This window comes from Anser brachyrhynchus (genome assembly GCF_964034855.1).
Source record: "Anser brachyrhynchus genome assembly, chromosome: 1".
NCBI classification, from domain to species: domain Eukaryota; kingdom Metazoa; phylum Chordata; class Aves; order Anseriformes; family Anatidae; genus Anser; species Anser brachyrhynchus.
The window spans coordinates 117,955,858-117,983,747 of record NC_137694.1 but is presented as its reverse complement, the minus strand read 5'-3'; the positions used below and the strand labels follow the sequence as shown (position 1 = coordinate 117,983,747).

General features: G+C 44.0%; 1 protein-coding gene and 1 long non-coding RNA gene across 4 annotated transcripts; one reads left to right on the top strand and one right to left on the bottom strand.

The window, feature by feature from the left end:
* Nucleotides 1-2,027: 2,027 nt before the first annotated feature.
* LOC308188505 lies at nt 2,028-15,704 on the bottom strand. The gene is made up of 3 exons (XR_013945534.1): nt 11,551-15,704; nt 4,619-11,055; nt 2,028-3,662 (listed from the first exon to the last, which is right to left on the bottom strand). It is a non-coding gene; the product is annotated as an uncharacterized lncRNA (long non-coding RNA).
* On the top strand, nt 4,229-26,048 carry ZBTB21 (zinc finger and BTB domain containing 21). Of its 3 annotated transcripts, none has more exons than XM_080577649.1 (2): nt 4,229-4,364; nt 16,714-26,048. In XM_080577649.1, exon 2 carries the CDS (start codon nt 16,727-16,729, stop codon nt 19,898-19,900), a length of 3,174 nt encoding a protein of 1,057 aa, XP_080433775.1. In that variant the 5' UTR covers nt 4,229-4,364; nt 16,714-16,726; the 3' UTR covers nt 19,901-26,048. The 3 variants fall into 3 exon arrangements, with proteins under 3 accessions (XP_080433775.1, XP_080433777.1, XP_080433776.1); XM_080577651.1 differs by lacking the exon at nt 4,229-4,364 and adding an exon at nt 4,463-4,482; XM_080577650.1 differs by lacking the exon at nt 4,229-4,364 and adding an exon at nt 15,883-16,398.
* Nucleotides 26,049-27,890: the final 1,842 nt, after the last annotated feature.

Here is a 27,890-nt window from a genome sequence, read left to right as displayed (position 1 = left end):
TATAAAGCATGAAACACTTCGTTTTGCTTAGCTTTTCTTCGTTTGGCATTAGCGTATGGACAGAATTATGGAATACGCTTGCCATATCGTCTGTCTTTCCATTTGCTCTTTCTTACATTTCCATTTGTACGTTTTGTCTAAAATAAAGAGCCAGGATGCACACATTCACTAGGAAATCAAAGCTACTTTATAAAATTGTCTTACACACGTCCACTGTAATCAGAATACTCTGGATTTTATTTTTAGAAGACCTGAGAAGCCAAACTGCAGCTGAAGTTAACGGTAGCTGTGAAAACTGATAACATGAAATCCCTCCCTATCTGTTGCACCATGACAAATTTTGTATTTCAGTTGGTCTGGCAGCTTGCTTTTATCAACATATTTTTAAAAGCATCCCTGAATGGCTTACTAGTTGCAAGCAAAGATACATTATTCTTTTAAACAAAAAGGGCAGTACCATGACCAGCTGCCTGCTTAGAGAACGCGTGCCTTAATATTTTGTAGCCTATTATTCTCTGAACCATTTTTTGACCCATGGAACTATCACCTTCTTAAGTATGCATCTGCTTACTCCTATTGAGCAGTTTTCTGTGGTAATATCTAGCTTGTCGTTATCTGGCAGCTTTTATCTGAAACTGTCCAAGCTGCTAGAATCATGTGGATTCTGAGTGGAAAATATTAACTAGATTCTGCTATTTGCAGAAGTATGAGGGTGACAGCTAAAAAAGATCAGAACTTGGCACTACGAAACTGCAAAAAACAGGGATGAAGAGGGGAGTTTTACATTACATTGTATTATAGCTATTTTCCTGTTAAAAATTTAAAACTCCAGAAAGAGTTTTGTTTGTGTACCATGCTTCGCATAGGTTATGGAAACACTGTTATGTTCGTAATATTCACGTTGCATATCTTACTGCCTGGTTGTCGGTCTGTTCCCATTCTCTGACTACTGAGTGTCAGTATTTTTGTGATGAGTGGTGACAGGCTCTACCTAGAAGGAGTAGAATTTCCTTTTACCTGTTAACAGTCATTATGGGAAGTTTCATATGAACGTGCAAGAAAAAAAAACAAAGATAAAACACATGTTCTTTTCCATGGACAGCTGTCAGCACTGAGAAACTGGTGAAAAATTGTGTCTGTGTATTTTGGCAAGTCATACTTTACCTGTGTTTTGGCAGAGTATTTGGGATCAATAAAGCGAGACCTCTGGTGTTAGCAGAAGCATTTGCTGCATTCTGCAGTGGCAGAGAGGAACAGGTTCATGCAGCCGTTCTCTGTGTGACAGGTGACAGTGCTTCACTTCCCAGAGGTCCTGGGATTGCAGGGGAAGGGCCAGTGTGCCCCGCAGCATTAGCGCCTGCTCCGCCACAAAGTCTTGGGGGCCAACTGGGGGAGCTGGCACGCTTTTTAGAAATTCATTAGCTCCCTCTCCAATATGTCATTGACAATAATAATTCCAAGGGTTTTGGTGGAAACAAGACATCATACACTGGCCCCTGGGGTACTGTATTTCTGCTCTTCCAGCAGCTAGGAGAGAAGCACAGCATTTGAGAAGCCACACTGCCTGCAAGGAGAGGACGGGGCAGCAGCATATCCTCCTGTATATGTGGCACATACGTCCATAACATATGAAGCCCCCAAAGTACAGAATGGACAGAAGACTCAGAAAATTTTCCAAAGTGAAAAAAAACTTTGCATCCATACCCGGTCAAGGTTCCCCTTCCAAAATGAAGCAAAGTTAAACTGCATGACATTCCTTTTGATGCCCCTTCTTTCTTTATCCTCTCTCCTCCTCTTCCCCCCAAGTCAAGCTTTTCTCTACAAAACTCTTTCTCAGCTGCTGATATATGGGTGCCAAAGCGTATCTGAGAGACTTCTAAAACTGTAAAATAAAATAACCTGATGCCATTAGTTTTAAATCAATGACACTGGGCCCAAACCTTCACTGAAAAAAAATTAGGGGTCTACAAATCAAAAATAACGTTGAAACTACAGATCTGGAAAATGCCTAGCTCAAGGATATGATCTTCTTCCAAATATTGTTATATTTAAAATGAAACAAATATTAACATTACAAACTGTACAGCATAGACAATTTGGCCCTGTTGTAAAATACATTTACATCACAAAAGAGTAGCTTCTTATACATATACGTACAAACAAAACAAGTGTTTAAGTTTTCATATATATGCTTTCTCACCAGATCCATGTATAATCATTTATATTTTTTATATAGTTTGCTTGATGTTCATGTTTTGCAGGGAATTGTGTTTTAACAAAATTCCAGTAATTAATCTCGCTGGCAAGAGTGACCAACAGTTAATCTGAGAAGCTATTGGATACTCTGAATGGAAAGCAAATCTTACACTGATCAAATGTGCATCTGGTAATAACAGCTGCAGCCACACATATAGAGAGAGAATATATTGCTCCATCAAAGCATTTAAAATTAGAAATGTTAAAAAAAAAAAAACATGCTATTCTTAAAGAATGAGAAAGTATTCAAACAATTGTGAATGAACACATTTGACAAAATTAACCTACTTAAGAGGCAACTTAAACCCCAACTAGCTCTAGCACATGAATTCCTTGTTCATTTCATTGCAATCAAGGAAAATCTGACTTAAGGGAATTAAGGCATCTATGCAATGTTAATAATGTCAATGAGACTCAAATATGAAATGCAGCCAGATTGAGTCTTGTGTCTCTTGAAACCACAAAACCTTTGAGAATTATCTTCAAAATTTTCTCAAATCATCTGCTTAAGGTAAGGACTATAGAGATTAATTGCTCTCTGGTATCAATATTACACAAGCCAGTACACAGGCTCTCTTCAAACAGCTGCACTATCCCTAGAGAAGTTGGCAAATTAAGAATATTGACAGTAGCTGCACAGAAAGGCATATTTCTACATGTATGCGTGTGCATAGACCTTGAAGAACACGGTCTGTTCAGCAGGTGATTCTGGCGTGGACGTTCCCCATCTGTGACACAGGTCCTGTTGGAGAACTGGGGATGAGACGATTACACAAGGCCCATTTGTTTCTGCTTGGCTGATAAATAACTGAGTACATATGAAAAAGGTTAGCAAGGCCTTGCAGGACTCATGATCACAGGCTGGTTTCACAAGCGCTCCGCTGGCAGCACTGTCGGTGTCAGTGCATAAACTGGTCTATCCTGACAGATAAAGCTGATTTCAGAGCTGTCTGTTCCCAGCAGCATGCTAGGCCCACGTGCCACGGCAGTAGCTGGCATACTCACGGAGCAAAACAGACTGGGGATGCAATCCTGAAACCAAGCAGCTCGCTTGGTTTTATGGGCTTTGATGGAGCACTTGGGTTGTTAAATTTTTCATCTACATGCACGTGGCTGCCGCTGTTATTACCAGCTTGCTTGGTTTTCGTGCTGGCTCATCGCACAGCCACACTAACGTCAGAAGAGACAGTGTCACGAGTAAATTAAGGAAGAAAAACACCTCCTTCTAAATCCTCTGCGGGCAGCTTAAATCTCCTTCTAGGTTGTCAAAAAGTCTGCTAAACTGACAGAAGCGAGGGCAGAAAGCACAGCTGGGGAGGGAAGAGCTGCACCCGGCGAGGGGCACATGGCCATTTTCCTTAACGGGGTGTTCTCTCGTGGGGGTTTAGCCCATTTGCATCGAATCCCTGAAAGAAAAAAAGAAGAAATAAAATGAGGTTTAAACGCAGCACTAAACATTCTATTTCGGAGCATTCACACGATTCGAGCGGCCCGCCGCCACAAGCGCCCGGTTTGAAAAGGCGCGCGCGGCGGAGCCGTTAATCCCCTCAGCGCCAGCCGCCCCTAACGACGGGCTAATGGGGCAAAGCCGCCGGGGCGGATTAGCTTTACCTCACAAACTCACGCACAGGCACCAAACCCACCGCGTTTCCAGCGGCCGCACGTAAGCGGCGCCCCTTCCCACGTCAGTTCCACACACACACACACACACACACACCCGCCCCCATAACCGTTGCCTCAGTTTCCCTCCCGCGCGCGGGCGGCCGTTAACGGCCGCGGGCGCGCGCGCCACGGGGAGGGGAGGGGCGGCGCGTGTGGAGGGGGATCCCCCCCGTCCCCGCCGCCGTCCCCGTCCCCGCCGTCCCCGTCCCCGCCGCCGTGCCCGTGCCCGGCCGCGCCGCCTCGCCTCGCCCCCCGCTCCGGCGGCGGCCAATGGGAGCGCCGCGCACGTGACGAGCGCTCCCCGCGATGACCTCATCCCTGGTGTGGGATGACGTCAAATTCAAGATGGATGGAATCACGGCGGCGGCGGCGGCGGCGGCAGCGCGCGCGGGCGAGCCGTGAGCGGGGCCGCCGCGGGGGGCGAGCCGGGGGGGGCGGCGGAGCGGGTGAGTAACGGCCGCGTCTCGCGAGCCCCCGGCCCTCAGGGGGGCTTCGCCCGCGCCGCTCGGCTGCCCCCCACCCCCACGGTGTACCAGAGGCGTCTTTTCCTGACGTAACTCTGAGGTGTTTTTTTTTTTTAATTTATTTATTTAATTATTTTTTTTCCCCTCCTCTCTTCTCCTTCCCCTTCCACCCAGCGGGCCGCGGAGCGCGCCTGCGCCGGTTACGAAACCCGTCGCCTTCTCCCTCGCGCACGCACCCGCCACATAGACCCGCCGCTCTTACCCCCCCCCCCACCGCCCTCGGCTGCGCGCATGCGCTGCGCCCGCTCTCCTCCTCCTCCCTCCGCCCCCCGGCAGGCGAAGCGCGGAACTGCGCCTGCGCGGAGGGAGCGCGCGCGTCCCCGAGAAGGGAGGGCGCGCGCCTGCGCTCGGCGGCGGGAAGCCCCGCCCCTCCCCTGCGCGTGGCCGCGCCTGAGGGGGCGGTTGGCGGCCCCGAGGGGGGGAGAGGGGGCGGCCCCGTGAGGAGGCGTGAAGGGGAGGTGGGATGGAGGTGGACCTGCGGCGTTCCTGCGGCACATTTACCACACGCAGGTGTTAAACCAGGCGGGTGCTGCTTGCCTCAGCGCTCTCTGGTCACAGCGTGCCCTGAGGAGGGAGAAGTACCGTGTAGTGGAGAAGCACCCGTGCTGCCCACCGGTGAAACTACCGAAAGCACTGCAGGAACTGCCCAGTTAGATCTGTCAGAGTTCTCCTTCAGTGCCCCTCAGATTTCATGTCCAAACTCTTAAGCCCCAGCCTGTATGTGGCTCACACAAAATACCAGAAACACTTCATCTAAAGCAGTCATTTTCATGAAGCAGAAACTCATCACATACTGAGCAAGCACTTCTCAGTAATTAAATAGCACTTGTTTAAAAACTATTCAGTTTCTGCCGTTGGAATTGCAGTAGGACTAAGAGCTAGGCAGGCTGTAGATACAAGATTATGTTGGATCACATAATCTCAGTTTTTTTCAAGTACAGCAAAGTTCTCCATTCTTCTGTAGCAGGCATAGAGGGTGTGAGGTTCCCACAAAAAATCGTGGATTTGTGCTTGAATCTTAATTTCATGCTCCAAGCGTAAATAGCAACTGAAAATAGCTGTTTTCAATGAAAATCATGATAGGATAGTAATAGTTGTTTGTTTTTTTAATAAGAGGTAGTGGAAATCTTCCAGGAAGTCTGAGTGTGACTTGTGATGCTAACTCTGCTTGTAGTTAATAGTTAAGAGACTGTGAATATTTTTATCCTTAGAACAATGTCAACGCAGAAACAGTTTCTTTTTAAACGCACTTTTATACAACCAATTTTTAATATCAAATCGGGAGTAGTAAGTCTGTTTTACAGGTAAAGCGGGTACTGCTCTATATTTGTATTGCCTGAGCACTGCCAATTATAGTCCTCTCTTCTGACTTTGCTCAAACTGACAAACCGACTGCCTTGACTAAAATTTTCCACCAGCCTTATGCTGATGTTCTTGGGGGGAAAGTTTTGAGCAAACCGTAGCAACTGTTTTTATAAAAACTGTTTGCAGAAAACAAATGATGTGGCCAGCTCTTGAGTGGATGAGGATCTCACATCCTTTTCTATGTGAAGCTTTTATTGCGCTCGTGGTACAGAGTTGTTCTCTCAGAAGAACCTACTTACAGAAAATCCACCCAGTGTGGCTGGATCGTGAGCACTGGAAGAATTTACATGTACACGTTCTCAGTAGGGACTTGCAGGGAGATGTCACAGATGGAGTCTTCAGCTATGATGACGTGTGTCAGAAGAGGATTTATTGGGGGTTTCTCCAGCTGTGAGCTCCCCAGAGCCTGCTGGAGCTACAATCCCCCTGCAGATGAGAACTGAGTGGATGACTGTGTCTCGTTTTCAGTGGTGGTCCTCCTCCAGTTTGATCACATTGAGCATTGCCTGTGATCCAAACTGGGATGAAAGTCATAATGACTCGGGTGCTTTTTTTAAACACGTACAGTAACTTATCCTTTAGTACGTATTAGCAATTTAACTTGATGTGAAAAGCAGCAATAGCTTGAAAGAAGTTCCAGGAGTCCCCTTTGCGCTGCACGTTTAATTGTACACAAAGACCATAAAGGAGACCACTTGCCCACGCTTTTCCTACTCTGTAGATCACCAGAAGCTGGCTGTCTCTAAGACACGGGGTTTCTGAGCTCATCTTTTGTGTGTGTGTGATGCCAGAGAATACTGATGCTCAGAGAATCAAGCAGCTGGTGCTGTGATCATTGCATAGTAATGGCCGACTAGGCTTTCCTTAGGATTTGAGTGGACAACTTTACGGAAAGCCGTGAGCTGTCATGGGGTACTGAAGCTGTTTATTTTTGAACTTCAGTATCTGTCAAGCCGTTACTATTGAAAACATCAAGGAATTGCCATTTTTAGTTCTCAAGGTTCTGAAAATTGTTGTGTCTGCACAGCAGTGATAACTCTGGTATATAAACAAGCATGGCCTTACTGGGGAGAGGAAGGAGGAGCTGGGGAGAGGAAATGGGGCTGTAACCACCATATAGCTCGTACTGCACTCAGAGGTGCTGTGCTGTGAGTCACACACTACAATTGCAGCTGCTTCCAGCACTCATTAAAAGAAATTCTCAGCTTTAGAGCAAGTGAACTGCTTCGTAGTGAACGCTGCTACATTGAACGGTCAGAGATCCTCAGAAAAGGGGGAAAAAAAAGTCTTGAGGCTGCAAAATCCTATGTTGCAAAGGGAAGGATTGGAATAAGCAGTAGTTTAAAATAGACGTTCTGTGCAGAGGGAGTCACTTTCCTCAAATATTTATACTGTAGGTTCAATATTATTTAATATGCTGGAAACTTTTTTTTTTAGCAATAATATTTAAGACAGCAATTCTATTACATCTTTCATTTGGCAGTGAAATAAAACAACAACAAAAAAGCTGTTGTTGTTCACCAGCTACTTCAAGTGTTACACTGTTCTAGAATAGTGCAGGTATGTTTTATGAACAAAACAATAAAGAGCTGAACAACTTTTCTACCTTCCTAAACTCATTCTTACCCCCACACACATGCACACACTACCGTCAGCTCTAAAAATCTTGCATCCCATGAAAAGATAAAGTTTTAAAATCACTCAGTCCTGATTGTCAGCTTTTTTTTTGTCTTCCCTCTGCTGTGCAAAATCTTCCATGCAATCTGTAATAAAACAGCATTAAAAGTCCTTTGCCCAAATAATTTTAAAAATAGCTGTGTTGCAAAACTTGTCCTTTCAATGTAATTCATTTACAATCAAATTCCTTTCTTCAGGAAAGGAAGAATTTTTTTCCCTTTTTCCTCAGAGCACCAGTCTCCTTGTCTGTGGTTTATCGTACATCAGCACTTAGCAGCGCGAGTAACCTCTGGGTTGTGATTCATTCTCCGCTGTCCCCTCGCTAAGTTTGGGTTAGCTCAGGGGCACCTCTTGCTCCGGGGTCAGCTCAGGTCCCCATCACCCCTGCCCCTCATTTCCTTCCAGCACCGTGGGGCTCGCGCGCAGGCAGGCACCGAGCCTGACGCCCCAAGATTGGGAGCCGGGGACGTAGCAGTAGCACTCACCAGGTAATGAACGTGAGAGCTGCTTCGGCTCCAGCTGATTGACTTCCTGGTCTGAATATGTTTGTGAGCATCTTTGGAGGGTTTTGCAGACCCCTAATAGTGTCCTTGTCCAGTAAATACGCCTCACAGAAATCCTCTTAAAGTAGGTTAGGAAAGACGGGAGGAAAAGCAGCAGAATTACAGCGATTGCCAACCGCCGTTTGCTGCACCAAGGTCCGTCTGACCCAACCAAAAGGAATTTGTCTTGTGCCAGGACCTAAACCTGGGTGCAGCCCTTCAGCTATTGAGGTCAGCAGCCAAATTGCCCGCAAATTCAGCAAGAATAGGAGCAGCTTCTTTCTTGTGCGTTCTTTAGAGGCGTAAAGAAAAGCTACAGTGTTCTTGGTCACTAGTGCAAGTGGAGGAGGAGGTTTGCTTAATAAATGAATGAGTACAGCTGAGACGCCCAGCTCCAAGCGCACGTGCACTTGAAGCTGAAGATCTTCCACGTGCTTCTCGTGACCTTGTAAGTCTCCTGCTTGACTCACGTCAAATTGCTGTTGCCTTCCCACTCTTACAGTGTCATCCTGTGTTGCCTTCCCAGTATCTGGCCCACAATTAGCGATGACTGAGTAGACTTTTCTTTAGATCCCTCCAGGGGGTAGAAGACACCTGCGCTCCCCAAATCCTGAAAACTGCCAAGTTGCTCACTCGGCGAGTTTTTAGGTTCAGCCCACATTCCAGCTTTTATATAAGTTCTGTGTGTTTCAAATTAAGTACGTGACTTTTGCCCCCACCTCCTTTATTCTTGTGCAAACCTTAGCGTAAAAATTCTGTTGATAGGAAATCATCTTACATGGGTATAATTCACTTCTCTTCCCATCCAAAATACACTATGACTGTAAAAAACACCTTTATATTGATAGAAATATTCCCACAGTTAGGGTTTGTCATTTTCACTGTGCCAGCAAAATTAAAAGCAGAATGTAAATACAGTTTTATTGTGAATTGGGCCAGTTAAACAAAACAAGAGCGGCTCATGTAGCAAAGCAGGTGACTGGAGGATTATCCAACTTGCTAAGCATCATCTCAGCATTGCCAATAAAATAATAAACTCAGCACGCAGAAGGCGTGCAGCCATACACATCTGCCGTGCAGCTCCCCTCCAGTTTCGTGATTTCATCTGTCTCTTACCAAAAAGTCAAATGAAATATTTCTGGGGATAATTTGTCAAGTGTTTAAACTGTACATTCTGCCACTGGGTCTCTGGGGCTTGTCCCATCGGAGATTTTAATGGCAATGTTACAAAACTCAGAAGAATGAAAACCGAAGACTTCCTTAGGGAAAGGCATTTTAAAACTTCTTAGTCTCTTGATTTTTATTACAGCAATTTGGATGGTGAGTCACACACCTTTCGGTCGACGTATTGAGGCCAGGACAAATATTTTATCAAACCGTTTTTAGTGTGTTTTAATCTTCCAAGAAGGATGAGAGAAGCTGTCAGCCAGCGCGCGTTCCTGCCCTCTCCCTTACATCCAGTAGTTGTGCAATCCCCCCGTGAGCTGGGTCAGTTGTCTGCTCCGACAGGGAGCTCGTCCTTCCTTGCAGGGGGAGGAGGCACGCACTGATCCTTGCCCGAGGAGCAATCCCCGATTAGGCTGGACTGAGAGTGAGGTGAAACCGCAGCCCCTGCTGCTTGCTCCTGAACAGGGATGTGAAGGGCAAGCGGAGCTCTGTGGTGGTGGTCTGGGATTTTTGTAGTTTGCTGCGAGTCGGTAGGAGCTGTTCTGAGTGTCAGTTGGCAAAAGTGCGGGTATGGTCTGGATGTGGAAAATGGTTTTTAATTTCTAGTAGAATTTCTGGTCTGCGTCAGGATAACTGCTAGTTATCCTCTGTGGTGGAGGGCAGAAGAGACTGCACGGTGTTAGGGAATTTCTTCTTTTCCTGTCCTTAAATTTCTACTTCTGTATGCCTGTGGGTTAAATAGTTGGGAATTAATGTACCGATTTCACACGTTAACAAATACATTACTCAGCTGACTTTATGCCCATCTTCATACCAGTAAGTCTCTCCTGCTGCTGACCTACTGGAAATGAAATGTATTTGTCATCCTGGAGAAAGTTTTCAGTGTTGTCTGCTGTGAAAAACACAGCGATAGCAGCTGAAATCAGTTTTGTAAAATCCAGAAAGACAAAATCCCCAAACCTGCAGCAGGAGATCACTCAAATATGTAGTTAGAAGAAGAGGCTAGAAGTTCAAACAACCTTGCTCTGCGGGTTCAAAGCTTTTCGTTCTGCGTCTGAGAAAAGGCATTAGATAAGCCGTGGTCAAGCTCAAATAATAAAATCCAGCGTAGGATGCTCGAGCAGAGGTTTAAGCAGTGTAGGTTGCTTCTGCATCTGGACTCTTGATGGAGAAGGGGACTTTTTTCCCCTGGTGTCTGAAACGGCACGTGAACAACCAGAGCCATCAAAGCCTCTGCAGAGCGCTCACAGCTGAGCTCGTACAACTCGCCTGCGCTCACCTGGGAACCGCAGGAAGCCCCTGGTATTTCTCGGCTGGCTCCCACAGCCCGTGCTCCTCTGGGTTTTGGTGGGTTCCCCACCACCATGGTTACGTGTACGTTTCCCTGTTAAAACCACCGTTAACCCCCCTCCTTGTTGCCTGTCTCCTCTGCGTGCACTCCTTCCTCTTTCCTTGCATTTTCTGGTTCTGACTGCAGTTTCTCTCAGCCCTGGCGCCTCCTTGCTGCAGCATCTCCTTACGGTGTTTCAGAGCACAGTCTTTCCCACTGCCACCCCCAACTCGCTATTAACATTTAGCTGACAGCTACGTGGTTATAATGGGTGTCAGCAGGCAGCATCGACATCTTATTTTAGTCGCTTATGTATATGCAAGTGTAAGCTGTTGCGTTTCAATTTCTCACAAGTCTGCCTGGTTCTCTTTGTAAAGTTTCAGCACTGGTGACTTCTTTGCTTCTGAAAGTGGCGTTTCAGATCGGCAAAGCTGATTGAGCGACTTGCTGACAAAGAATGAGTAGTTTCATGGCTTCTCTTGCGGCAGCTCTGAGGCATCTCACCTCTCGGTGAGCTGATTAATCTTCTAACCTTATAAAAGAGCAAGCATATAAAAGGCCGGGTTGTTTTTTCTTCTTTTTCCTGCTTCATTTTAGGGAGCTGAATCAACTTACTTGGAGGTCAAATGAGCAGCAGAGCTGGTAAAAGGAAGAGGAGGGTACCAGAGGGCTGGGAGCAGGAGGCAGGAGCGTGAGGGACAGAGGAACAGAAGGGGATCTAACACTGCAAAGGCAGGTAGCTGCTGAAGATAATGAACTGCTGAGCCAAAGAGAAAGCTTTTTCATCCTTTACTTGTGAAGAGCTGTCATGAGTAGAGCCTTCCTTTTTGCAGAAAGTCATTTTGAAATAGTAGAGGTGTCTTTTTCTGTCCTTGTTCAAAATATATATATACAATAATAGTAATCTGGCCAAACGTGGTACCTCAGTCTCTGAAGCCTGATACCAGTAAGGGGCTGTTGAAGGCTGACAGCACAATTTCTTCCCAACCTCTCAAAGGAAGGCTGCAGGCACTTCTGCTGCGCTTACCTCTGCTGGACCTGGAGTCTCACTGTCACTGTTCCTCCCGAGGACCTGCAGCTGCTGTAGCACGGACAGTGGGAGATCTTCCGATGTGCTCCATTTCCTTGATGTCACCCCAGCGTCAGGGAAGAAAATAGGAAACAGCTTTGTTTCCAGTCAGTAGTGAAGATGACTGGGAAAAATGGTTGGAGAGAGTAGAAGCTGATTATCTGGAAGCTGACAGGAAAGGGCTTAGGCAAAATAATCTTCAGCTGAGGAATTATAATTCCTCAAAAACCTGGAATCAGATCTAGAGGCTGGCATAGTTCTGTTATCTGCACAATGCTAGGCATGCCATTTGTATCGGGGTTGAGTGCCAGCAGCCTTACATCAGCTTTAGTGGAAAATTGTTGTAAGGAGTTCTTGTCTTCCTAAAGCTGCTGCGCTGCCACAGTTTGCTGCCTCTTCAGTTATGCCAGAGCAATTGTTTCTGAGATTGTGCTTTACTGTGAGAACTGACCAACATTTGAAAAGAAATATTTGTTTTCTATTTATTGCCTAACCTGCTTTGTGATGCAGGCTGGCAAATATTTGTACTAGTGTGGTGATTTTACCCGGCTGGGAAGCTGAGCTCCACCACGGCTGCTCTCTCACTCCCCCGCCTCAAAGGAAAAGGGGGAGAAAATACGATGGAAGGAGCTCAAGGGTTGAGATAAGGACAGGGAGATCCCTCAACAATTATCGTCACAGGCAAAACAGACTCAGCACAGGGAGATTACTGTAATTTATTGCCTATCACTAGCAGACTAGAATAGTGAGAAAGTAAAAGCACACTAAAAACACCTTCCATCCATCCACCGTCTTTTACGTCCTCCCCCCAAGCAGTGCAGGGGATCCGGGAATGGTGGCTGGGGTCAGTCCCTGGTGCTTCGTCTCCACCGCTCCCTCACGGTCACTCTGCCCCTGCTCCACGCGGGGTCCCTCCCACGGGATGCCGTCCTTCCCGAACTGAGCCTGCGGGGGCTGCCCACAGGCAGCAGCTCTTCCAGCACTGCTCCCACACGGCTCCGTACCACGGGGTCCATCCCCCGGGAGCAAACTGCTCCAGCACGGGTCCCCCACGGGCGGGCGGCAGCTCCCCCCAGACCCCCTGCTCCTGCGTGGGCTCCTCTCCACGGGCTGCAGCTCCGGCCCGGGGCCTGCTCCTGCGGGGGCTCTCCATGGGCCGCAGCCTCCTCCAGGCCACATCCACCTGCTCCACGTGGGCTCCTCCACGGGCTGCAGCGTGGAGATCTGCTCCGTGTGGGACCCATGGGCTGCAGGGGGACAGCCTGCTCCACCAGGGGCCTCTCCACAGGCCGCAGGGGAACTGCTGCTGCCTGCCTGGAGCACCTCCTGCCCTCCTGCTGCACTCACCTTGGGGGCTGCAGGGCTGGTTCCCTCACATGTTCTCACTTCTCTCTCCCAGCTGCTGTTTCATGGCTTTTTTTCCCTTCCTTAACTTTGCTGTCCCAGAGGCCCACCCAGCGTCGCTCCCTGGCTCAGCTCTGGCCAGCAGCAGGTCCCTTTTGGAGACGGCTGGAGCTGGCTCTGCTCTGACATGGGGCAGCTGCTGGGCTCTGCTCACAGGGGCCACCCCTTCAACCCCCTGCTATCAAAACCTTGCCACATAAACCCAAGACAACTAGCACAGCTGCAGGAGGTGTGAACTGTGGTGTGCAGATAGGATGAACCAAAGAGAGCAGGAATGATTTGGATCAACTTTATTACTGAAAAGTGTTCATGCAGTGAAATTTTAACACAGTGTACATTTACACCAGTAATCTTTGTGGAATTTTTTTTGGTTTATTTTTAAATCTGTCTTAAGGCTTTCTGGTGGTCCGTGTAAATGTGTTGAAATGGTTCTGCATGACCAGTTCTGTTTTTGGTTTTTAATGCATCATATAACTTGTTTTATTTCTGACTGTTGCGTTTAAAGGCTGTTAAGCTGAAAGTCAAGCACTTGAACTGGGAAAGTCCAGGATTAAAGCTGCCTTTGCAGGATTAATTTGGTCCCTTGCTAGTTGTGGATGTTGCAGCCTTGGTTACGATTAAAGTGACAGAGTTACATTACGCCAGAGCTCTGCCTCCTTCAGTGCACAGAAGCTGTGTTTTGAGAATGAAATGGAGGATTGTACTAGCACGATTACCTCTGTCTTGTGTAATGTAATAAATTTAAGGTGTTCTACGAATAAAAAGGAGAATGCAGAAAAAAAAAATGGGGGACTGTTGGATTCTGCTTGAGATGTGTCCATTTTACACCCATCTGTACTAATGGCATTACTGTGTTACGATGAACAAATGAACACACAGTAATTGCACGTTTATTTTGCACGTGTCTTACAGAAGACACAGGGCCAGGGCAAAGCAGATTAAAATGAAAGATTTGAAAATATTTCAAAACACTTGACTGTCTCCTACCCAAAGTGTCCTTGAAGTATGGGTTGAGCAGCAACTTCCAGTGGGTGTCTCTACAGTGATGCTTTTGGTTCAAGTTTGCTTCCTAAATACATCGTTGATTTATCTCCATACACCATGCTGCAGCTTGCATCACAGATGAATCACTTGAGTATGTAAACTCAATTTCTTTAAGGTGAAACTAAAGGAAAAGATGCATTCCTGGAGCGCACGTCCTAACAACGCTGCAAGTGTTAATGAGTGCGCAGACCTGGAGACTGGACCGTCAGACTCCACCACTTCAAATGGCAGAGGTGTCCAGAAAGTAGCTGATGCTCCAGACACTACTTTTACATAAAACATAGAAAGCAGAACAAAACAGATAGGTTTCTCACATTCATAGAAGCCTAACAGTTCTGCTTTTTTAGAGGGAGGTGTGGGGGAATTGAGGATAAATGACTGTGTGTGAAGCAACACTGCAAGGCACTGAAACTCTCAGTTAAGAGAGACCTGGTGAGGAAACAGAATTCTGCTGCTGCTATTGCCGTGATGCTGTTAATTCATTCGGTAGTCTCAGATGTACAAGTGGTAGCTCAGCCCTGTGGTATGACCAGTGCTCTGAGACACTGTATCCCACACCTTTGAAGTCATCTCAGTAATACCAATTTAGACTTTGATCACCTCATCTTTCTAGCCACCGGTTGTAAGATTTCCCATTCCTTTTTATTAATTACAGGGTTATGATTTCTTACTTTTTTGATACATTTTTTAGCTTTGCTTGTAAGTTGATGAACAGTGAAACCTTTGTGTTATAGTAGCATACACCATATATAAATATCTTCAAAATAGTTTCTTAAATCAGCTGCAAAAAGAATAGAACTGCTTTTAACAGACACGTCGTTGACTTGTTTGTTCTATGTCGCCATAGAGGAAGATAGTGTAAAATTCATACTTACAGGTTAATGAGCTTATAAGAGTGTCCATGACAACAAAATAAAATTGGATATAGCTGATTTTTTGGTGTGTGAGTGCATGTGCACAAATACATAAATTCCAATCCATACTGCAGAAGTGGTTTGCTTAAACTAACTTAAAACCTGATTCTCTTCTCTTACTAAGGTCTAACCAGGAGCAGTCAGTTGAGTTACGGAGACATCCTGCGCTACAGAGCGGGCTCTGTTTGAAGCATATGCAACAGGGGGATTTCAGCACTGCAGTTTGATTTGTGCTTATTGTACTCTTGGATGCATCTGGGGTTAACTGTTCCTCAAGTATATAGGTTGTGGGCAGAAACTGCTTTTATGCTAATAAATAAGGTGGGGCGTTCAGTTCACTGATAATTTTTAAGCTAGAACAAAGCACTGCTGGGATACTTCAAGTAAAATCATGACATTTCCAAGAAACCAGATCGTGACAGAGCAGTTTAAGAAGTCATACATGTATCATAGCTAGAAGGGTATGTTAACAACACTCACTAAATATAAGCGAACATGATGAATTAATCTAGATTACAGACAATAATCCTGCTTCTTTCTCCATCCCCAGTATTATTGTCCTTTCCAGCCTATTAAAAATAACAACAAAAACCCTTTAATTTGCTCAGTCAGCAGGCGACTGTCAGGGTTGTTTAACTTCAGAAGGTGACTTGGCATAATTAGGCCTTAGGTATTTGTCCTCATTTCAGCTGGGACAGAGTTAATTTTCTTCATAGCTGCAAGTACGGTGCCGTGTTTTGGACTTATAATGAAATTAGGGGCGATAACATGCCGATGTTTTAGCTGTAGCAGAGCAGCGCTTGCACAGAGCCAAGGACTTTTCAGATCGTCGTGCTGCCCTGCCAGCGAGGAGGCTGGTGGTGCGTCAGGACCCGGGAGGGGACACAGCCAGGACAGGTGACCCAGGCTGGCCAGAGGGATGTCCCACACCACAGGCGTCGTGCTCAGCAATAAAACCGGGTTGTTGGCTGAGGCAGGGGGGGCTGCTGCTGGCTGGGGACTGGCTGGGCATCAGCCAGCTTGTGCTGAGCTGTTTTGTTGTGCATCGCGTGCTTTTTGCCTTTCTTTTCTTCCTCCGTTCTTCTGTTTGTCCATTCTTTCATTCTTTCTTCCATTCTTCCTTTTGTTCTTTCATTCTTCCCTTTGTTCTTTCCCTCTCTCATTCTTTCCTCCTTTCGTTCATTCATTTGTTCTTATTAAACTGTCTCAACCCGCAAGTTCTTGCACTTTTACTTTTTTCGGTTCTCCCCCATCTCTCCGCGGGGGAGGGAGCGAGTGTCTGTGAGGTACCTAGCTGCCTGCTGGGTTAAACCACAACAGTATCTGATTCAGAAGTTCATCGCTGCAATTGCCAAGGTAGATCTTCATAAAGCTAAAGCTGAGAAAAAGATGAGCAAGTGAAACAATTAAATGGCATTCCTTCACGTGGACGGCTACACTGCAGGTAGAGAATACAGCCCCATCACACCCCTCTAATTAGTTAAATCTAATAATCTGTGTAAGATCACTGTATGATCAACTATTAAGGTATGTTTGAAAGTGTTCTTTAACATGAGTTGGTTCTTCTCGTGCCTCTGCATCTGCTGGGGCTAACAGTATTAATTGCCATACCTGTCCTCCAAACTAGCTGTTTTCTTCAGCAGTATTGATGGTCTTTTTGAGCCTGTTTATAAAGAGCAGCGAGTTTAGGTGTGTTTACATTATCTCTAAGAACTGTTTGCATAAAGCAACCTGCAACTTTTTTCTTGTTCTCTTTCAGAAACATCCGAATCATGGAGGGGCTCTTGCATTACATAAATCCGGCACATGCCATTTCACTTCTAAGCGCACTGAATGAGGAGCGTCTAAAGGGACAGCTGTGTGATGTTGTTCTTATAGTAGGAGACCAGAAATTTCGAGCTCATAAAAATGTTCTGGCTGCCAGCAGTGAGTACTTCCAGACTCTGTTCACAAATAAGGAGAATGAGTCTCAGTCGGTGTTTCAGCTCGACTTTTGTGAACCAGATGCTTTTGATAATGTGTTAAACTACATTTATTCCTCATCCTTGTTCATTGAGAAAGGCAGTCTGGCAGCTGTGCAAGAACTGGGCTACAGCCTTGGAATATCCTTTCTTACAAACATTGTTTCTAAGAGCCCTCAAGCTCCTTTTCCAGCGTGCCCCATTAAGAAGATACTGTATCAAGACGAAGAGGAAAGTAGTTCTCAGAAGAGAAGTGTCATTGTCTGTCAGAACAGAAGTGAAGCACAAGGGAAGAGTATAAATCAAACACAACATGATTTAAGCCATACTTCTAAACCTTTACCCTCTGTTGCTGTCAAAACTAGCGTTAGACCACAAGCAGCAAAACCAACTGAAACCCTTCACAATTTATCACTCACTGAAAGGAGATGGATGAAAGACAACCCTGTGAGCTATACCAAGCTTCATGAAACTTCTGGAACTGTAGAGGATCAGAGCAGATGTGGTTTGGTGAAAAGGAACACAGTACTGCCTCAAAAGCCCTTAGCAGAGAAAGAAATCGCAAGCGATGAACCTGGAAGCAGTGGCCAGCTTTTGAGAGGAAAGGCTGCAGAGATGTCATTAAAGAGGCCGCGTCCACCAGTCTTATCTCTGCGTGGCTCATCGGAATCTACGTTTTTGTTGCGAGAAGCAGGAAAAGGAAATGGTCAAGGTGAAGATAGGAATTTGCTATACTACTCAAAGTTAGGACTGGTAATCCCGTCTAGTGGATCTGGTCCTGAAAACCAAAGTATTGACCGAAGTGGGCCACTTGTAAAAAGTCTCCTTCGAAGGTCACTGTCCATGGACAGTCAGGTTCCTATTTATTCACCTTCTGTTGACCTAAAACCTTCACAGGTATCATCCTCCTCCTCACCAGGAACTAATGATTCCCAGAAGACATTTAATGTTGCATCTCAGAAGTCGTGTTTGAAGGAGTCATCAGAGAAGTTAGTCTTAGATGAAAAGCCACAGGTAATGCACCCACATCGCCTTAGGTCTTTCAGTGCCTCTCAGTCAACCGATAGGGAGGTGGCTTCCCCTCTCACAGAGGTGCGAATAAAAACTGAACCTAGCAGTCCACTTTCAGATCCTTCTGAAATAATTAGAGTTACAGTGGGCGACGCATCAGTGTCTACGAATAAAGACTTTGCTTTCAAAACCGAGGATGATCATAAGGAGCCAAGTAGACTTCCAGCAAAGAGGAGATTTCAAGCGGATAGAAGGCTGCCGTTTAAGAAACTGAAGGTGAATGAGCAAGGTTCTCCTGAGTCAGAAGAAAACTTTGAGGAAGGCTCAAGCCCTACGCACCTTGATGCTGATTTTGCTGATTCCGACGTCAGTAAAGATGAATACAGTGAGATGGAAGAAGCAAGACCAAATAAAAAATTTAAATGCAAGCACTGCCTTAAAATTTTCAGATCAACAGCGGGTCTTCACCGTCACGTTAACATGTATCATAATCCAGAGAAGCCCTATGCTTGTGACATATGCCACAAGAGATTTCACACCAATTTCAAAGTGTGGACGCACTGCCAGACACAGCATGGAATCGTGAAGAATCCCTCGCCAGCTTCCAGCTCGCATGCTGTTTTGGATGAAAAATTCCAAAGAAAACTGATCGATATAGTGAGAGAGAGGGAAATTAAGAAAGCTCTAATAGTTAAACTAAGACGTGGCAAGCAAGGTTTTCAGGGACAGTCTGCTTCACAAGCACAACAAGTCATCAAAAGGAATTTAAGATCGAGAACCAAAGGAGCCTATATTTGTGTCTACTGTGGGAAGGCTTACCGTTTCCTCTCTCAATTCAAACAGCACATAAAAATGCATCCAGGGGAAAAACCAATTGGAGGAAATAAGGCTCCCAAGCAGAAAGACCACATTCACATTGAAAGTCCGGTAGAAAACAAAGAAATTTATCAGTGCCGTCTCTGTAATGCTAAGCTGTCTTCGCTTATCGAGCAGGGGAATCATGAGCGACTCTGTAGAAACGCTACTGTCTGTCCTTACTGCAGCCTTAGATTTTCTTCTCCGGAGCTGAAGCACGAGCACGAAAGCAAGTGTGAATACAAGAAGCTCACTTGTCTCGAGTGCATGCGCACCTTTAAGTCGTCCTTCAGTATTTGGCGTCATCAAGTGGAAGTCCACAATCAGAACACCATGGCTCCCGCAGAGAACTTTTCTTTACCTATCCTGGATCACAATGGAGAAATAACGAGCTCGTCGAGATTGCCTCCCCAGCCGGAGTCCAATAAAGTGAACAATTTTGCTGCAAAGGAGGATGGAGTATTCAGTGACTCGTCAGAACAGATCAACTTTGACTCTGAAGACTCCTCGTGCCTGCCTGAAGACTTAAGTGTTTCCAAGCAGTTTAAAATCCAAATCAAGGAGGAGCCTGCAGATGACGTAGAGGAAGAGGTCACTGAAACGAGCAGAGAACAGAAGGAAGTGGTTTCCAACAAAGACGCCGGCCTGTGGCCCTGTGAGAAGTGCGGGAAGATTTTCACTGTGCGCAAGCAGCTGGAGCGTCACCAAGAGCTCCTGTGCTCCGTGAAGCCGTTCATTTGCCACGTGTGCAACAAGGCCTTCCGAACCAATTTCCGGCTGTGGAGTCACTTCCAGTCCCATATGTCCCAGGCTACAGAGGAGTCCTCGAATAAGGAGCCTGAGATATGCCCACCCGCTAATTCCCCGTCACCGCCACCTTTACCTCCGCCCCCACCGCTGCCCAAAATCCAGCCTTTGGAGCCCGATAGTCCGACAGGCTTGTCCGAAAGCTCCGCTACTACTGAGAAATTATTTGTCCCGCAGGAGTCAGACACGCTCTTCTATCACGCTCCACCGCTCTCGGCAATCACGTTCAAAAGACAATACATGTGTAAACTCTGTCACAGGACTTTCAAGACAGCTTTTAGTCTTTGGAGCCATGAACAGACACACAATTAGCTTTAACAGATACCTTAAAGAGCTGGCTCAGTGGAGGCTATTTTCAGGATCTCGGACGTATGCCATATAAACCAGAAAACGAAGAGGATCAAAGCAACGACGACAGAAGATTGGGAATTTGTGATGCTGCTTGGATTTGAAGATTAAGGTAAACTAACTTTGTTAGTAGATAGCAAGCCGAGTAATTTAAAATACTGTGGTCTGGGATCTAATAGCAACAGAATAATTTTGATTTCATTTAACACTGAAATGCGATCGCATCTGGATTGTATGCATGGATCTTCATCCTGTGATGTTGGTGTGCGCGTGTGTATTATATATAAAGTTATATATTAAATGAAAGAGCAACAACAATGTGGATTCTAACTGTGAGTTTATAGTAGTGAAATACTGTAACCAACTTCACTGAGTTTATTTTATTTTTTTTGCTTTTTTCTTTTAAAGAAACCAACACACAAGCTCCATATAAATAGCTGCCATGCACTTGCAGTTAGGGAGGAAGTGGATGGAGTGTCTTGCTGTATTGACTTAGGTCTTAGAGATCTTTAGCAATAACAAATAAACCTCAAGTTTCAGTAATCCTGGTATTATTGGATACGAATGTTTGATATTTTAAGGGAAGATAGAATTGTTTGTTGTTATATGGAACTTGTACAAATTAAAATAGAATCTAAAGTCAGCAATATTATTACTGAGATTTTATATAAAAACAGCAGCAAGCCTGCTTTCAGCCATTTAATTATAAGTTTCTAAGAAAAATTGGGGGAGGGGGTACATCGCTTTATATAATGTCCCAAAGAATAATTTACTATAGATATTTCGGTAGCTAAAGTCGTATTAACAACCATTATAACTCAAATGGTACTGTTTATAACATGAAGTAAGATTGAATAGATGTCAGACAAGTTTCAAAATTTTGTTTCCACTGTTTGTACAACTGTTTGTAATTCTAACTACAAAGGAATGTATGACTATTAAATCAAAACAAGAGAGCTCGTTAAGGGATAGAAGAATAGTTGTGTTCCTACACACAGTAATAAGCTTGGCCATAAGTACAAAGATATGTTTTAACAAAAACGAAAAATGTAAATATTTATATAGACACCTGTATAAATGAAGAAGTATGTATTTGAGATTCGTATTAAGCGTGCATATCCAGCTCAAAGCAGAGGAGAAGACATCACACTACAATCACTGTATTTTAGGAGTACAATGCATAGAATATTTCTTTCTGCCGCTTTCTATCATTTGTGGTACTGTGTTGCAGTTTTCTAATTTGTTAAAAATCATGGGTGTAATGGGCTGCAGATACTTCGTGTGGTTCCATTATTTTACCGCAAATCACAACTGGAGCATTCAGTGTAAGCAGGATCGTAGAAGCTATAGCACGGGTCCAAAATTACTCTGCAAGTAAAGGAAATACTTACCCAGAAGTAGTGGTAAATTAACAGGGAGAAAATTTTCCGCCAGAATTTAAACTTAATGGAGTGGTGCTGGATTAAAGCGAGCAGCAAGGATGTAAGAAACTCAGACAGTGTTTATGGCCCTGACCGACGACCCCGGGAGGCTGGGAGATGGGGACCGCACCGCACACTACCTAGCCAGAGCCCACCCGTGTCCCCGGAGAGCAGCAGGAGTCCGGTGCCGATGTCACCGGGAGCAGCAGCAAGGCTTTAATCCTCTCTGGTTCTAATCACTCACTTGTTTCAGCATCCCAAACTCAAAACAAATTGCACACTGATCCCAGGATCTGAGGATGAACATCCTCGGTTAGGCACGCACAGGGAGAGGATTTTTCTCCCAAGTGTGCCGCTGTTAGTTTTTTTCCTAACGGAATTTTTTAGTGTTTTTCCTGCAATTTAAGTTTAAAAGTGTTGGCTCAGTATGGACCACTGACTTAGTTCAGCTACCAAAAAAGGTAAGGCTATTTTCAAGCCTCTTCTTTCATTTTTTTGATGAAAATCTAAAATTGTTACTATACATTGTAGTAGTAACATTTTGTCCTTTTTGTTCGCTTCCAAGCAAACTGCATCTGAGTGTGGTTATGTTAAACTGTAAGAATATCAAATTTTTTACATGAAATTGCAATTAGAACAAGATTCTTACATACTTGGTGAAATAAAAAATGTCGCTATCAGATAAGACTAAATTTCCTTCTCACAAGAATTATTTATTAAAAAATTAAATAAAATGCTTAATACACTTAACCTGATTTAACAAAATGAGGAAGACATAAAGACTTGCTAAATACGCTTTAAATGTACTTAAGAAGTCTGTGCATAGAAAATATAAACATGTCAACTGGTACCTAAGTTTTCGCCAATGATTCTTCTTAACATAAACTTATGATAGTTTATATCCAACCTTTTAAAAATCAGTGTGCTTTCGAAAGGAAAGTGGCAACTAGTTCATCAACGTTACAGTCATCTACCTTCCAACTGGGATTCTGCTGTATGATATGATGATAAATACGACTCATTTAAAATCAAAAGCTCATACAATGTCTTTCAAGAAACCTTGACCTTCTTCCTAGTACACTATGTATTATATTTAACAAACAAACAGAAATATTTCTGGTCTAAATAGCCTCCTTCTAAGCTTTTCTGCAGAATTTTTTAAGTTTTGTTTTTAACTTTGAGCGTGTTCTGTGTTTTGTTTTTTTAAATTCTGTTCCTGCTTAGTAAAGGAATTCAGGATCTCTGAAGTTTAAATATGAGATGTTTATATAGTAGTTCTGGTTTTCTATTAGCTTTTTATACAGTATCTTTAAAAGCCCTTGATAGAAGTGTTTATTTTGGAGGATACGGAATAAATATGCTTCCACTTATATAACTTTAATATATGTTTTAAAAGTTAAATTATGGAAAAAAAAATGTTAGTTGCTTGTTTATAAATAAAGGTCTTCTGAAGAGTGTCTAGCTTGGCCACAGCCAAAATAAAAGGCAAATTTATTGACACAAAAACCTGTCCTCATCATATTTTGTTTAATTTTGTAACTGTGTACTGAAGTGATGCAAAGTTAGAGCTCTTGTTAAATACAAAAGAGTTTTTTTCCTTCTTAAAATTTGTGACAGGAATGTGCAGATGTTTTAATATATAGATTAGAATCTTTAATTCTTTCTTTTGGGATTATTTTTATAAACTGTCCAATAAATCTCAGCGAACTAAACTGCTTCAGTGGAAGTCCAGTGAAAACTTCCATTGCATTTAAGAGGAGCAGGGTTGAACCATGAAATGTATTTTGTTTTGGGACTTCTCTTCCTTTCAGGCACTATGTTGGCAAAGGTCTAAGCATATGGTTAAGTTCCATGGAGATCAGTCTTAACTTTTTTCAAAATACATGCTTAAGTTTTTTGATATTTTGGGACCATGATCACCCACTGAAAGTGAGAAATGGCAGAAAAAATACATATGGATATAGTATTTAAGTTCTAGAACCAAAAGTTAGAATGCATTTTCCTCTACATAAATACTGCATGCGCACCTAAAGTTTCCACAGTTTTACAAAAACAAAGGACATCAACCAGTAATAATTTACGTGGACTTCTGTAAGGCCTTTGGTATGATCCCCCACGACATTCTTGCCACCTAGTTGAAGGGATATGGGTTTGGTGGACGGACTGTTAGATGGAGAGAGAATTGGCTGTAGGGCCACGTCCAAAGGGTTTTAGTCCAACAGCTCAATGTCCAAGTGTAAACCAGCAACAAGGGGTGTCCCTCAGGGGTCTGTGCTGGGACCAATACTATTGAATATCTTAATCAGTGACATGGACAGTGGGATTAAGTTTGCGGATGACACGAAGGTACTCAGCTTGTGCATTGATAGACCAGAGGGAAGGGATGCCATCCAGAGGGACCTTGGCAGGCTTGAGGTGTGCGCCCCCTCATGAAGTTCAAGAAGGCCAAGAGCGAGGACTGGGTGATGTATGGACTGAGAGCAGCCCTGCAGAGGACTTAGGGATACTGGTGTATGAAAAACTGGATTTGAGCCAGCAATGTGTGCTTGCAGCCCAGAAAACCAACTGTACTGTGGGCTGCATCAAAAGCAGGGTGGCCAGCAGGGCGAGGGAGGTGATTCTGCCCCTCTGCTCTGCTCTTGTGTGACCCCACCGGGAGCACTGCGTTCAGCTCTGGGGCCCCAGCACAAGAAGGACATGGAACTTACTAGAGTCCAGAGGAGGGCCACAGAGATGCTCAGAGGGCTGCAGCACCTCTCCTGTGAAAACAGGCTGAGGGAGCTGCGGTTGTTCAGCCTGGAGAAGGCTCTGGGGAGACCTTACAGCGGCCTTCCAGTACTAAAGGGGGCCTGCAGGAAAGCTGGGGAGGGACTCTGTGTCAGGGAGTGCAGTGACATGGAAAGAGGGAAAGGTTTTAAACTAAAAGAGGGTAGGTTTAGATTAGATACCAGGAAGAAATTCTTCTCTGTGAGAGTGATGAGGCACAGGCACAGGCTGCCCAGAGAAGCTGTGGGTGCCCCATTCCTGGAGGTGCTCAAGGCCAGGCTGGATGGGGCTTTGGGCAGCCTGGTCTGGTGGGAAGTGTCCCTGCCCATGGCAGGGGATCGGATCCAGGTGGCCTTTCAGGTCCCTTCCAACACAAACCATTCTATGATGCTATGATAATACTGTCTCTACTTCATGTATATATATTTTTTTTTCCGTAAGGGGGAATGAAACACCCCGACAGTTAAATGAGCAGATAACCTGCTGAAGCAGTGGGTGACACTAGAGTTTGTCTTACGACCTTCAGAATGGAAATGTAGCCTTATCTGTGAACCAAAACACACAGCCATGAGACTTGTTCCTGCATTTCCTATTTAGGCAAGCATTCTAGTGGCATCCAGTAGATATTTTTTTTTGGTGGTGGTGGTTGGTTTTTTTGTTTGTTTGTTTTTATCCCCCAAGTAGGATGTGCGGGTTTGGTCTGAAGCTACATGTACTCTGTTTTTGTTCCAAGCTTCCAGTGGTAAAACTAGAAGTTCCTCACATGGGACAAGGACAGACTATGCCTAACTTCTTGGCACTAACAGTGAGGGTGCAAATATCTGGCATGAGCCTGTAATCTGGCATGTGCCTATACTGTTCAATAAAATTGTTTACATTTTCCTACCAGAAGATTTAGATAAAAATCAAAGTAAGGTTAGCTTTTTTTAACGTTGCTGTTAATGAATCAGTGTTAATTTTTTTTTTTTTTGGTTGAACACAGCCTGATAGTATTTTTTAATGTCATTGATTCTTGTTTATTTAAAATGACTTGTGAAAAATTGTACTATAAGTGTTGTACATAAGGGGACACTATCAAGAGAAAGGTTGTATACTGTAAAAGTGCTTATCTGTATTAACAATACTTGATATGAATAAAATCAATTTCGAAACATGAATTGACTTATAACACTTGAGCTGCTTTGGCATGAAAATGCCTACTAAAGGCATCCTCAGTTGTTTCAAGGATGCCTGTAAATTGTATCTGAATTCTGTGGGCTGAGCTTATTTTTCATTTTGCTTTTTCTCTGACTGTTCCAGAATAAAGGACTTGATCTGTTTTTCATTTTTTGATTTTTCAATGATACACAGTACCTTTTAAAGATACAAGCTTCCCACTACTGCAGCAGCATGTTCAATTAAAACATGTATGTAAAAGCAGAAATAAAAAAAAAAACTTTTTGCAAAATAACTTCGCAAAATATGTACAAAGTACTCATTTTAAAGCTTCTTCTTGACAGTGTCCCTTTTTAAAAAACAGGCAAATGGAATCACTTGTAGTATTTGGGTGCAGGGGAACAGTTTCCTACAGTTTCTACAAGCTGGAATTATCCAATATATTTGCTATAGAATTTTCCAATTGGTTACATGAAATCACTTGTCATTTTAAAGCATTATAGAGATAAGACAAATGAAGCCGGTTTTATAATCCTGTATACCTTACAGTCATTGTATATCAATTCAATACACCAGTGCTGAATTTTAATTAAGAATGGGTTTTTACTTTTTTTAGGACTGAGACTTAATAGCTTAGGGTAACTTTTTTCTTTAATGTAATGTAAATCCATTGCTGCTTTGTACAACTTTTTCTACTGTGTGTTTTCTTTACTTAGATCTTGACTAAGAAATGTTGGCGTCCAATAAACTTACACTTTGTTTCTTTTGAATTATTGTGTTTTATACTGGATCCTCTTGGCAAATTGAGATGTTATTGTACATACCATTGTGCCTGTGGGACTGGAATTTTGTTTACAAAAAGACTTCTTTTGATCTAGTTGTTGAATGCAAATGACAGTTTTTACTTTACTAAAATAATGACTTTTCATTTGATTTAGTAAGCGTCTCAGCAAACTTTTTGCTGGAAAACACAAGAAAACTTAACTGCTGTAGAAAATTTGATGAAAACTTGAGCTGTGCCCAAATTCTGCTTCCTCTGCAATCAATGATTAAAACAGAACTTTGTGGAAGCAAGGTTACATTGACTGAGTATCTCTTTCATCTAAAACTGGATTGAACCAGATGTTTGAAAATACACCGTCAGGAACGGTTATGGTATTTTGCAGTGCTCTCATCAAAAGCCGTTTTGCAGCATGTATTTCCATCTCCAAAAGCCTGTGGGTGAGAATGCAGTCTCTGTATTCTCATGATGCAGAAAATTGTCTCTATCTTTTGGGAAGGGGGTTTGCTAGGTTCCTTTCTTCAAAGCAGATAAGACACCTATCTTTGAAAACTAGAGCTGTTTTCTGAATTTTCTGCACTCCACATCTGCTGTCCTTTTCCATTTTTCATTTGTGCGTTTGGTTGGACCCACCGACCAATTTCAATCACGTTTAATAAGAGGAGCCAAGGTCTCAAAAGAATTAATCCCCAACAAGTTTCATAAAAATCACTGATGGGGAGGCAAAGAAGGGCCTCGGTGGGAAGGGTGAGATTAGCAGCAAGAGCATGTGCTTAACAGTTATCTGTTCTTTTTACGTACGTGTGTGTGTGGTGTCTTGTTAGATTGGGGGAGGCCTTAGGTCAGGTGGAACATACTGGCAGAGCTGAAGTACCAAGTCCACCAAGCGCCCAAAATGAAGGGTTGAAAGGGTACTCCAAGGTCAAGAGGATTTGTGCCTTTGATAATCCCTCAATATCTGTGAAAACAGGGACAAAGGGCTCCTGGCCTGTCCCTCCATGAAGCATCCCTGCATGTCAGAGGATAAGTGAGCTGTAGAAAAAATGGGGACAGCTGCTCACTGATCCCTTCACAGAGTGGTAAGTCACCAGAGGTTTGGCTCCCTCTTTCTCCTTTCAGCACAAGGAAATAACCTCTACTTCTTTCTGCATCCAGTCAAGATCTACGTACAGTTTTCCATCTGTTATTGTTAAAGAGCGCACTAACATTTGCTTAAATATTTAATAAATACCTGATCTAGAGACCATACAATCTATATTCGACATAAAAAAAAAAATTGACATTGAAAGCAAAGCCAGTTTCTGTTAACAAAGGATTTGCTTTACATTACTTCTGCAGTTATGATACAACCTTTAAAAATTTCTTAATGTCAGGTCATCCAGGACCTAGGATGGATAAAGTTCAATGTCATGGAGCCCTGGCTGCTGACATTAACTTAAGCTGATATTTGAGGGCTCAGGCAACATGCATCTCTCCAATGAAGAGAGATCACTGCTTGTTAAACATGAAGCAGTGATGAGGCACCATGACCTGCTGGGATTACTAGCATCCAGGGACACTTCTGCTATAAAGAAGAGACCATGCTGAGTTTTGCAAGCTCCACAGGCAGGTGTTTGGAGGAAAAAGTCAATGAGCGAGAAGAGGCAGGAGAAAGTAGGATGGCAACAGCAGCGGATGATGAGAGATGATGAGATACAGAAGGGAGCAAACTGTGGCCCTACTGCAAACGAAAGAAAACAGCCTCTGTTTTAAGGTGTCAGTTGTAGTGAATATTGCTCTTTGGTTCTTGCTTTTTCCTTATTTCCTCAATGAACAGCTTGGAGCCCCTGGG